Source organism: Myotis lucifugus, unplaced genomic scaffold, assembly GCF_000147115.1.
Source record: "Myotis lucifugus unplaced genomic scaffold, Myoluc2.0 scaffold_562, whole genome shotgun sequence".
In the NCBI taxonomy this organism is placed as follows: Eukaryota; Metazoa; Chordata; class Mammalia; order Chiroptera; family Vespertilionidae; genus Myotis; species Myotis lucifugus.
This window is the reverse complement of record NW_005871610.1, coordinates 65,201-77,350: the sequence shown is the minus strand read 5'-3', so window position 1 is coordinate 77,350 and position 12,150 is coordinate 65,201. Positions and strand designations below refer to the sequence as shown.

Below are 12,150 nucleotides of genomic sequence, written 5' to 3'. Positions count from 1 at the left end.
TTGCACCGAAATACTTTGCAGGCATCTCATAAGGAGCCACCAGAAGCCATTGTTATTGTCTGGAGAGATTTAATATCAACACAACAATATTGTCTAATATACAGTCAGTTATGGGTTGAATTGTGACCCCCACCCCCAAATTCCTATCTTGATATCCTAACCTCAAATATCTCAGTATGTGACCTTATTTGGAAATAGACTCACTGCAGATGTACTTAGTTAAAATTAGGTCCTGCCTGGCTGGCATAGCTCAGCGGTTGAGCATTGATCTATGAACCAGGAGGTCCTGGTTTGATTCTCGGTCAAGGCACATGCCCAGGTTGTGGGCTCAATCCCCAGCGTGGGGTGTGCAGGAGGAAGCAGATCAATGATTCTCTCTCACCATTGATGTTTCTTCTTTTTAAAATATATTTCTATTGATTTCAGAGAGGAAGGGAGGAGAGAGAGATAGAAACATCAATGATGAGAGAGAATCATTGATTGGCTGCCTCCTGCACGCCCCCTACTGGGGATCTGGGATGGAGCTGGCAACCTTTTGGTGCACAGGCTGACATCCAAACCAACTGAGCCACACCAGCCAGGGCATGATACTAACATTTTTGAAGGATCCAGGCCAATTTTTTTTTGTAGAATGACCAACAATTTGCATTTGTGTGATTGTTTCTTCATTAAATTCAGAATGTTTTTGTCAAAATTATTACATAGCTGCTCTGACTGGTTTGGCTCAGTGGGTAGAGCGTCGGCCTGCGGACTGAAGGGTCCCAGGTTTGATTCCAGTCAAGGGCATGTACCTTGGTTGCGGGCACATCCCCAGTAGGGGGTGTGCAAGAGGCAGCTGATCGATGTTTCTCTCTCATCAATGTTTCTAACACTCTATCCCTCTCCCTTCCTCTCTGTAAAAAATCAATAAAAATATTTTTTTTTAAAAAATTGCACATGGGCCCTAGCCGGTTTTGTTCAGTGGATAGAGCGTCAGCCTGAGGACTGAAGGGTCCCAGGTTTGATTCCAGTCAAGGGCACATGCCTGGGTTGCGGGTTTGACCCCAATAGGAGGCAGCCAGTCAGTGATTCTCTCTCATCATTGATGTTTCTCTTTCTCTCCCTTTCTCTCTGAAATTAATAAAAATAATTTTTAAAAAATTACACATGCACCTCATGTTGTGTTGCCACTGGAAGCACTGCTCCAGATCTTTTCATTGCCAATAAGGACATAATCATAATGTCACGCAGCCCACTCTCTCCCCAACACCCCTATCTATTCAGCTCTCCAGCCCCAATACATTTTGGACCCCATTGGAACCTAAAATCCACTGATTTTGCCACACTTTTTCTGTCCCCGTCCCTCTTGTGGCCTTGCATGCCTCCTCACACAGCCTCAATTCCAGGTCAGTCATTCATCATAGTCACTTTTTTGCATGAATGTATTTATTTATTCAGCAAATATTTGTTGAACACCAGTTATGTGTCAGACATTCCTTGTCCTTGCGGAGCTTATATTTTGTTGGTAGGAGACAAACAATAAACAAATAAGTAAATTGTATTATGTACTAGAGCAGTGGTTTTCAACTGGGGGGTAATTTTGCCACCAATGGGACCTTTGATAATGTCTGGAGGCATCTCTCGTTGCCACCACAGGGGGAGGGGTGCTATTGGTTTCTATTGGTAGAAGCCAGGATGCTGCTGAACATCCTACTGTGCACAGGCAGTCCCCAAATACAAAGAATTACCCGGCCCCCAAGTCAGTGGTGTCTAAGTTAAGAAACCTGCTCCAGAGATGTGACTGCCTTAGAGAAAAGAAAAAAAAGTAGAGTGGGGTGGTGGGATTAAAAGAGGAATTTGTGTTGGAGACTGTGGATTTAAGTAGGTCTAGTCAGGGTGGGTCGGCTTCATTGAGAAGGTGACATTTGAGCAAAAGTGTGAAGGAGGGAGGGAAGAAGACCAACTAGGCCTCCTATTTCGTTGAGAGAATTCAAGTACTCGTCACATGTGCCTGTGTCCCCTGCCTTCCCTCTAATTATTGTGGATAAACTGGTTGCGTTCCTAGCAAAGGCCAAACCTCTCACTCAGGAGCTCCCTCCATCTGTTCAGGCCATCAGTGCAGCAATGCTCTCAACAGGGACACGGGAGCATTTGTTGTTAGTTTGGCTCAAATAAACTCTTATTTTATTTTATTTTTTTATTTTTATTTTTTTGAAAATTTAGAGAAGTTTTAACTTCTTTTTTTTTTAAGTATATTTTATTGATTTTTTACAGAGAGGAAGGTAGAGAGATAGAGAGTTAGAAACGTCGATGAGAGAGAAACATCGATCAGCTGCCTCCTGCACATCTCCCACTGGGGATGTGCCCGCAACCCAAGCACATGCCCCTGACCGGAATCGAACCTGGGACCTTTCAGTCCGCAGGCCGACGCTCTATCCACTGAGCCAAACCGGTTTCGGCTAAACTCTTATTTTAAAAAAGCCACCAGCAACAACGACCACCTTATATTTTACCCTCTTCCCCTCCCCCCAACTACCATCTTATTTTTCTCCTTCCCTTTGCTGCAACGCTCCCTGACAGAATTGTGTATTATCCCTCTCTCCAATTTTTTCCTCCCATTTTTCATTTATTTATTAGAGGGGGGGGGGAAACATCCATTTTGTTGTTCCACTTATTTATGCATTCCTTGGTTGCTTTTTTGAGAGAGAGAGAGAGAGAGAGAGAGAGAGAGAGAGAGAGGCATCTGCTGTTGCACTCATTCATGTCTTCACTGACGGGATAGAACCTGCAACCCTGGTGCATTGGGACGACACTCCAACTGAGCTAACTGGCCAGGGCCATTGGTTGGTTCTTTTTACTTTTGATTTTTTTTTTAATTGACTTTAGAAAGTGAGAGAGGAAGGGAGGAGAGACAGAGAAACATTAATCGGTTGCCTCCTGCATGCCCCCTACTGGGGACTGAGCCCGGAACCTGGGCATGTGCCCTAACGGGGAATCGAACCGGAGACCTCTTGGTGCATGGGACGACGCTCAGCCAACTGAGCCACACTGGCCGGGACTGGTTGATTCCGGACCACTAAATGCAATCTTCTGATTTAATCTCTTCTAATCAACCAGTACCCCAAAATCTTGGCATACTCAGAGGATGGCCTAACTAACTGAGCTACTAGGCCAGGGCCTCCCATTTTTCACGAGCCCAAGAACTTTGGGCTTTTTCCTCTGAATTGCTCTTACTGGGGTCACCAAAAGGTCCCACAGAGCTAAATGCAGTCAGTCCTTGGTGCTCAGCTTGCTGACCTGGGAGCAGCATCTGACTACCCATCATGCCTCTGCTCCATGCCTGGTCTTCTGCACCAGACGCTCATCTGTTTTCCTCCCATTTCTCTGGCTGATCCCGCTCATGCTTCTTCTGGTTCCTCCTGGTCTCCCAACCTCAACACGAAGGGGAACACAGAACTCCGCGCTTGGCGATTTCATCTCCATATACCTTTCACACAGCTTCTCCTAATGTTAATATATTACACAACCACATACATTTGTCAAAACTAATAGATGAAAATTATGAATGAAGCTACAGACTTTATTTGAATTTCACAAGTAGAGCTCCGAGGCACCCAAGACTTGACTGTTGTGTTTTCTTTCTTTTTAAATAAAATAAAATAAAAACAAAATCCCTTGTGTTGAGGGCTGACTCAATAGATTGCAGCGAGGGAACTGCTCCGCTACATACGAAGCCCCGACCCAGACGCAGGTCGTCTACGATTGGCTTAGCACCAGGTTCCCCACGAACGTGCGTTGCGTGAAGGGTGAGGGGTGGCTTGGTTTTAAAACTGAAAGTTGCATATGCCCGTAGTCCCCTCAGTCCTGGGCAGATTGGGGCAGTCGGCCACCTATTCACCAGCTTTTCCATTAATGTCCTTTTTCCGTTTCAGGATTCAGTTCACCATATTGCATTTAGTGGTCCGGTCTCTTTAATCTCTTCTAATCTGCAACAGTTTCTTAGTCTTTCCTTGTCTGTCATGACCCTGAGACTTTTGAGAAGTACTGGACAGACAGGTATTTTGTTGAACGTCCCTCAGTTTTGGTTTGGTTTGCCGGATGTTTTCTCATGATCAGACTAGGCTTATGGATTTTAGTGGGTTTTTTTGTTGTTAATCCTCACCTGAGGATATTTCCTCCATTGATTTTAGAGTGTGGAAAGGAAGGAGGGAGGTGGGGGGAGGGAGGGGGAGAGAGAAAGAGAGAGAGATGGATGTGAGAGAGACATCAATTGATTGCCTTCTGCAGGTGTCCCGACCGGGGCTGGGGGTCGAACCTGCTACCGAGGTAGGAAGCAGAAATCGAATCCGTGACCCTTCAGTGCAAAGTTCTAACTATCGAATCCGTGACCCTTCAGTGCAAAGTTCTAACTATGGAGCCACACTGGCCAGGGCGAGGCTTATGGATTTTTGAAGAAGAAAAGCCACAGAGGTGAAGTAGGGCAGACATTTGATCTGCTTTATTCACTGTTTCGTATCCAGTGCCTAGAACGGAGTGCCTGGCCCATTGCAGGCACCAGAAATGTGTCTGTTGAGTGAGGAAGGGTATGAATGACCGACTCTGCAGAAGTTATTGAGGACCGTGTGGAAGGTTTACAATGTGAACGTAAGTGCTCTCCTATCAAACATGTTGCACCGCGGTTTTGTGTTTTCCTTCAACACTGTGTCCTGTCGAGCCGTTCCAGGACGCACAGAGCTACTTCACGTTCCTAACCTTTGCCCGTTACAAAGAGCTGCGTGGCTCTGTAGATGGATGCGCCTCTGTGCACATGCGTGCGGCTGTTCTCACGGGCAGAGCCAGGGAAGCATCGCCAGGCACAGGGCAGGCTCCCTGACGTGTGGCGGGCACTGAGCGGCGTCCGCCCGGGGCGCCTGGGCACCGTCACCCCAGCAGCACTTGGAAGAAGCACCGTGTCCTCGCGTCTGGCCGACACGGCATCAACTCAAGCGCAGTGACCGCCGAGGACGCCCGGACGCCTTCCGGACCACATCTCCCAGGATGCCCTGCGGCCCCTCGGCCACCTGGCTGCGTCGAGCGGAGTGACCAATCCCTGAGAAGCTCGGAAAGGCGGCGCCACCTCCACGCCTCACCTACCGCCCGGGGCACCCGGAGCGGCGACTACCACTCCCATAAGCCCCGGTGGACGGGCGCCGCTGGCCACCATTTCAAGGCTCCGCAGGGGTGGGCGAGGGCCCGGATCCCGCTTCCCGGCAGGCAGTGCGGCCGCGGGCGGAACTCCATTTCCCAGCAGCCTCCAGGCGGCGGGCGCCGCGGTGCCTTGTGTGGGATGTAAGCGCGGAGGTGGGCGCGGGGGACCGCAACCAGGACTCTTTCTTGGGATTTGGGGGGTTTGTCCAGGGGGGGCCTTTTCTGAGGGACTCCTGGGCCCGGGGTTACTGGTGCAAAAGAGGTACCGGGGAGGATATTGGCGGTCCTCCTAGGGGTACATGGAGAATATGCCTGTTTTTTTTTTTTTTTTTGGGCTGTTGGGGACGACGAGGCCCTACAGCCTTGGGCTGAGGGGGTCTCATCGACGCGAGAGCCGAGGGGCGGAGGGCGAAGGGGGTGGGGGGCAAGGGAGTGTGTGCGTGTGTGTGTGTGGCGGGAGGGGGCGGGGGGGTTGGAACCCTAGCCGAGCCTGGGCAGGGGCTCCCTGGCCGAGCCCGCGACTCTCCCCTCCCGGCTCGCCCGCAGGCCGAGGCCCGCCGCCATGGGGCTGAAGGCCGCCCAGAAGACGCTGTTCCCGCTGCGCTCGATCGACGACGTGGTGCGCCTGTTCGCCGCCGAGCTGGGCCGCGAGGAGCCGGACCTGGTGCTCCTCTCCTTGGTTCTGGGCTTCGTGGAACATTTCCTAGCTGTCAACCGCGTCATCCCCACCAACGTGCCCGAGCTCACCTTCCAGCCCAGCCCCGCGCCCGACCCTCCCGGCGGCCTCACCTACTTCCCGGTTGCTGACCTGTCCATCATCGCCGCGCTCTATGCTCGCTTCACCGCCCAGATCCGAGGTGCCGTCGACCTGTCTCTGTACCCCCGGGAGGGGGGCGTCTCCAGCCGAGAGCTGGTGAAGAAGGTCTCCGATGTCATCTGGAACAGCCTCAGCCGCTCCTACTTCAAGGATCGGGCCCATATCCAATCCCTCTTCAGCTTCATCACAGGTTGGAGCCCCACAGGTGGCAAGGGGCACGAGTCCTGTCCCATCTGACAGCTCGGCCTGCCTCTTCGCAATACATGGTTTACAGAGCCCTTTTGGGACCTATAGGCCTTACGAGGTGGGGCAGGTGTTGGTCCCCCCCCCCCTCCCTTTGCAGAGAGGGGACGTGAGGTGCCAGAGTCACACAAACTGGCAAGACTAGGACTAGACCCCAATCACTTGGCTCCAAATCCATTAACCACCCTTTGCCCCGTCAGCACCCGCACCCCTGCCGTTGAGCAACTATAGGAGTCCTACAGCCCAGCCTGAGGCACAGAGGGCAGCAGCAGATTGGGGGGTGAGGAGCCAAAATCCGGCTGCATTTGGGACGATTAAATGAAGTGTCTGTGAAAGCGATGGCTTAAGGCTCAGGGTTTGCAAAGATCTTTCTTTGCTCAAGCCCAGTTGGCTAGCAGTCATGACCCGGAGTGCCGTGTTGGGAAGGAATCAGAGGCTGCTTCTGAGCTTAGCAGGAAAAGAGCGCAGAGATACATTAGGAGTCGTTGCCAGTGGGTGTGTGAAAAAAGAGGATTTAGTCTCTCGGTCCTATTTTTGCCTATTCTGTTGTAACCTGAGAGGCCCAATAAAATGAGGAAATCCTTAACATAAACATATAACGTGGTTGCGGAGAAAGAGAAGTGACAGGGTCCAAGGCTGGGTGGAACTAGGAAGATCCAAGGAGGTCTGTTGTTGGGAGATGTAAACGGGGAGAGAGAGGCTTTGAACAATCAGAGGAAGGGGATGGAGGAGGGTCTGAGGTTTGGGCACAGGCTGGGAGGTGAGGGTGGGAGGGAACATGGCCAATCACTACCTAGCCCCCTTCCTCCAGCCAGAGCTCAGAGATTCCTCTTTCATTACCTCCCCCTTCCATAGGCACCAAACTGGACAGCTCCGGTGTGGCCTTTGCTGTGGTGGGGGCCTGCCAGGCTCTGGGTCTCCGGGACGTCCACCTGGCCCTGTCTGAGGACCACGCCTGGGTTGTGTTTGGGCCCAATGGAGAGCAGACAGCTGAGGTCACCTGGCATGGCAAGGGCAATGAGGACCGAAGGGGCCAGACAGTCAACGCGGGTGTGGCTGAGCGGGTATTGCCTCCTCCCCCTGCTCCCTTCACACTCCCAGCCCAAGCCGCCCACGGGGCTGTGCTTTCCTGAGCCCCTCTCCTCATCGCCACCCAAACATGTCAGGACGGGGACACAGAAGGGCCCCTTTCCTGGCGGTCATTCCCTGGAGCAGGCACAGGTGGGGCCTCATGAGCCATCTGGTCTTGTCCTCTCCCAAGAGCTGGCTGTACCTGAAAGGATCATACATGCGCTGTGACCGCAAGATGGAGGTGGCATTTATGGTGTGCGCCATCAACCCTTCCATTGACCTGCACACGGACTCCCTGGAGCTGCTGCAGCTGCAACAGGTATATGCCTGTGGGAACCTGGGCAGCTGCAGCAGGTGAGGTGTGGCCATGGGGCCCTGGGCAGGGGCACTTTTCCTCCCCCTTTTTTTTGGTTAATTCTCACGTTGATTATTAGAGTGGAAGGGTGCGGGAGGGACAGAGAGAAACATTGATGTGCAAGAGACACATGGATTGGTTGCCTCCCTCACTCGCCTTGATCAGGCCCAGGGAGCAAGTCTGCAACCGGGTAAGTGCCCTTGACTGGAATTGAACCCGAGACCCTTCAGTCCCTGGGCCAACGCTCTATCCACTGAATCAAACTGGCCAGGGCTCAACTTCCCCTTTTGCAACATGGTTAACAATTCCTGGCCCAGTCTTTCCCAGGGCTCTGGGGAGAGCGGTGTTAAGACATGAAAGGACTTTGACTCCAGTAAGGGGCTGGTTTCTAAATTCTGGCCTTTCCTACCTGGTGGGAGAGCCCTGCTGGTGTTGGACGCCACTTTGCCTGGTAGACGGAGGACCTCTCAACCCCCCACCCCCTCCCCAGCTCACATTTCTCTCTTTCGGCCTCTAGAAGCTGCTCTGGCTGCTCTATGACCTGGGACATCTGGAAAGGTCAGTAGGGGGAAGTGGCCAGGCTGGGCCTTCGGGGCCGGGTGGCGAGGTGGAGCCTGGACTCATGAACTTTTCCCAGGTACCCCATGGCGCTGGGGAACCTGGCAGATCTGGAGGAGCTGGAGCCCACCCCTGGCCGGCCAGACCCACTCACCCTTTACCACAAGGTGGGGATATCTCGGGAGGGTACAGAAGGGAGACCCAATAGTGGCTGGGGTTCCCTTCTACCTGGGAATTGGGAGGAGGCACATGAGAGAAGAACTTGGTGTGTATTGGGCGTTACCACCCATTTTGTATTTACCACGTACATATCCAGTGAGTCTGCCTCATTGTCCCTCCTGGAGTGTAACAGATGTCAAATGTGGGAGCATTGAGGAGGGGGTGTTAACCAGGTGGGAGTGGAGGTAGAAGGGACATTGGGCTGGGCTTGGAAGGCTTTGGTGTTTGTGTAGGAGTGTGTGGGAAAGCCTGGGAAAGGGAGTGCCCTGAGCTTGGAGGACGGACCCCTCCCCTTCCCTAGGCTTTGTTCTGCATTCTGGCCCAGGCCTCACCAAGCAGCCTTGCAGACATGGGAGGAGCCAGTGGTAGAGCGGATGGCAGGGGGTAGAGGTGGAACTGGAGATGGGACTCTGGGCTCTTGGCTGTTTCGCATTCTGGTGTGATCTGATGGGACGTTCCTGCCGAACGGTACAGCTGGGGGTTGCCTCCCTGAGGGCCCTCTGCTCTATCCCTAGGGCATTGCCTCAGCCAAGACTTACTACCGGGATGAGCACATCTACCCCTACATGTACCTGGCTGGCTACCACTGTCGCAACCGCAATGTTCGTGAAGCCCTGCAGGCCTGGGCCGACACGGCCACTGTCATCCAGGAGTGAGGATCCTTCACCCCCGACCTGTCCCACTAGGGCCTTAGTCCGTCCTTTCTTCCTCTTTCGCCCAATTTCCACTCATCCTTATCCAGGAGTGAGGCGTGGGTCCCAAGCCCCCTCCCTTCCTCCAGTCTGGGCAGCCAAGGCTACCATCACCCAGGAGGTGGGGATCCCTAATGAGAGCCCCACGCCTTTCCCTCCCTCCCCTCTCCTCCTAATTGCCAGCCACCATCATCCAGCACCAAACCCTGCACCCCTGCCCCAGGCCCCCTCCTCACTCTGGCTCTGGGCTGATACAGACACCGTGATTTCGGAGTGAGGACCCCAACCACTCACCCAGTCCCTAGATGATCAAAGGGAAAGAAGCCTGGGCTCCATCCCCCGTCCCCTCCCCCCCCAGGCCCCGGGGGTTCCCAGCATGGTCGAGGCCCCACGGTGCCCTCCTGCTCCCACAGCTACAACTACTGCCGGGAAGATGAGGAAATCTACAAGGAGTTCTTTGAAGTAGCCAATGATGTCATCCCCAACCTGCTGAAGGAGGCAGCTAGCCTGCTGGAGGCTGGCGAGGAGCGGCCGGGGGAGCAGACCCAGGTGAAGGGCTCCCCCTGTGCCCACTTTCCCACCTGGTCAGGGCTCCGAGTCACAGGACATGGGACTGCTGCCCACGGCGGGGGCTGAGTGAGGAAGGTGGCCCAGCACACAGAGCAGCCAGGGTTTGAGGGAGCTGAGGGTATCTTGGGGGTTTCTACCCCATTCCTTCAGGTAAATGGGGTGAAGCCCATCTCTTTCATGCCAAGACTTCGTATTCAGTTGAGGGGGGTGGGATGGAGGTAAGGGGCGGTTCCCTCTTTTCTCTGAGTCCTGGCTAAGAACTGGTTCTATAAAAGGAAGGCGGCTCTGAGAATTCTCCCACGATGCTCACCTCTTAGGGAGCCAGGCCTCTGCTTAGATGAGCGGCCTGGCCGAGCCTCTGGTACAGGGTGTAAGGGGTTCTCATCTGTGCCTGCTTTCCCCCTTGCCCAGGGCACCCAGAGCCAGGGCTCTGCCCTCCAGGACCCAGAGTGCTTCGCCCATCTGCTCCGGTTCTACGATGGCATCTGCAAATGGGAAGAAGGCAGCCCCACGCCCGTGCTGCACGTGGGCTGGGCCACCTTCCTTGTGCAGTCCCTGGGGCGTTTCGAAGGACAGGTGAGGGCAGCTGTGCAGGGGTCTGAGGAGGACGGGTGGTCACCGCAGCTGCAGAGGAGCCAGAGCCTGGGCGGCCCTGAAGGGGATCTGCTCCTCCTCTGGGTGCATGCGACAGGCCTCAACCTGCTGGCCGAGGCTGGGTCCTGGGGATCCAGCCACTGGGTTGCAACCTTGCCCTCAGCTCGCTCTCCCTACCCGGCCCAGGTGCGGCAGAAGGTGCGGATAGTGAGCCGGGAGTCAGAGGCCGCCGAGGCCGAGGAGCCCTGGGGCGAGGAAGCCCGGGAAGGCCGGCGGCGAGGTCCGCGGCGGGAGTCCAAGCCCGAGGAGCCCCCGCCGCCCAAGAAGCCGGCGCTGGACAAGGGCCCGGGCGCGGGGCAGGGCATGGTACCGGGACCCCCCCGGAAGCCCCCAGGAACGGTCCTGAACAATGCCCGCGGCCCCGAAGGCGGCAGCACGGCTCCGGCGCCTGCGCCGGCCGCGTCGCCGCCGCCAGAGGGTCCGGTGCTCACTTTCCAGAGCGAGAAGATGAAGGGCATGAAGGAGCTGCTGGTGGCCACCAAGATCAACTCGAGCGCCATCAAGCTGCAGCTCACCGCGCAGTCGCAAGTGCAGATGAAGAAGCAGAAGGTGTCTACGCCCAGCGACTACACGCTCTCCTTCCTCAAGCGGCAGCGCAAGGGCCTCTGAACGGCACCCCGGGACTCGCAGCCAGTCCGGGGAGTCGGTCCTCAGTCCCCCTCGAGGCCCCGCCCAGCTCCCTCCGCCCCAGCCAATGGGGCCGCGGCCCGGCCTCCGGGCCCCACCCCTACCCGGAACCGGGGCTCGGTCCAGACCCAGAGTCAGACTCTACCCCGCGCTCGGCATTGGAACGTAGAACCCGTCCCCAGCCTCCCAGCTGGCGATGGAAGCTTCGCGGGTCCCCATAAGGCCCCACCTCAGACCGCGGTTCCGGCCGCAGCCTGACCAGTGCGCTCTGGATCGCCCTCGCCCGGGGCTGAAGTTTCACCCCGCAGTCCAGACGCGCAGGTCCCGCCTCCAGCCCCGGGACCTAGGACCCGACCAGCTCGGAGAGCGTTTCCGCACTCAGAATTCTGTCCCTCGGAACCCAAGCCCCGACCCCAAAGAATGAAGAAGGGGCGCTCCCAGGATTTGGAGCTCCCAGCTCCCTCCCCTCCCTCTCCCTTCGTAGAGTCCGGGACTCGAAACTCCTCCAGCCTGTGAATCCCGAGCTCCGCCCCTTCCCACCCACGGGCTCCAGATGAGAGCAGCCCCCTCCTCCGACCCTCGGAACCCTCCCTGGGCCCGGCCGTCGCGGGGGACCCCGGGGGGCATCTGCAGGGGCTTGCCAGTGGGTGAGGGGAGCCTGACCTCTGTTTTGTACATAGATTTATTTTTCAGTTCCAAGGAAGATGAATACATTTTGTTAAAAAAAAGAGTACATGTCTCTTTCATTTGGGAATTGGGGGGTGGGGGTGGATGCCCTCTCTTTCCCCTGCCTTCGGGCTCGCCTCCTGTCGGACGCAGGGACCGGCGGCTCCGCGGGGCTTCGGGGCTTCCCCTTCCTGCCCAGGGCCTTGTCCCGCGGGCGCCTCCTCCCGGCCGGGCGCGGGGCATCCCCTGCCTGGCCCCGACCAGACCCCGGCCCGGCCCAAGGGCCTTCGGACCACCGGGGCCGGCCGGCCAACCCCGGGCCGCCAGGCGGGGGCCCCGGCTCCGGTTGGAATTTGGGTCCTCTCGCCCTCGCTCTCTGGGCCGGTGAATGCTGCTTTGGGGAAAGTGTCATTGAAAACCAAGGAACGTTTGGGTTCCCAGGGGGGGTCTGTGACCACCCACAACCTCCCAGTAGCTTGGGTTTTTAGTTGGTAAACTTTTTAATATTTATT

General features: G+C 55.8%; 2 protein-coding genes across 3 annotated transcripts in view; both read left to right on the top strand.

Moving 5' to 3' along the window:
• The first annotated feature begins 5,150 nt into the window (after positions 1 to 5,150).
• MEN1 (menin 1) lies at positions 5,151 to 11,702 on the top strand. Of its 2 annotated transcripts, none has more exons than XM_006104324.3 (10): positions 5,151 to 5,307; positions 5,713 to 6,173; positions 7,082 to 7,290; positions 7,488 to 7,616; positions 8,170 to 8,210; positions 8,290 to 8,377; positions 8,945 to 9,081; positions 9,535 to 9,670; positions 10,103 to 10,267; positions 10,472 to 11,702. In XM_006104324.3, coding segments are annotated over exons 1-10 (1,851 nt in total). In that variant the 5' UTR covers positions 5,151 to 5,305; the 3' UTR covers positions 10,955 to 11,702. The 2 variants fall into 2 exon arrangements, with proteins under 2 accessions (XP_006104386.1, XP_014302206.1); XM_014446720.2 differs by having other exon boundaries at positions 5,154 to 5,319.
• The window catches only part of MAP4K2 (mitogen-activated protein kinase kinase kinase kinase 2), an 11,697-nt gene continuing 11,072 nt past the window's right edge, over positions 11,526 to 12,150 (top strand). Inside the window, exon 1 of the mRNA XM_023745650.1 lies at positions 11,526 to 11,615. Within this exon, the coding sequence (XP_023601418.1) occupies positions 11,526 to 11,615 (90 nt within the window). The remainder of the gene's footprint in view (positions 11,616 to 12,150) is intronic.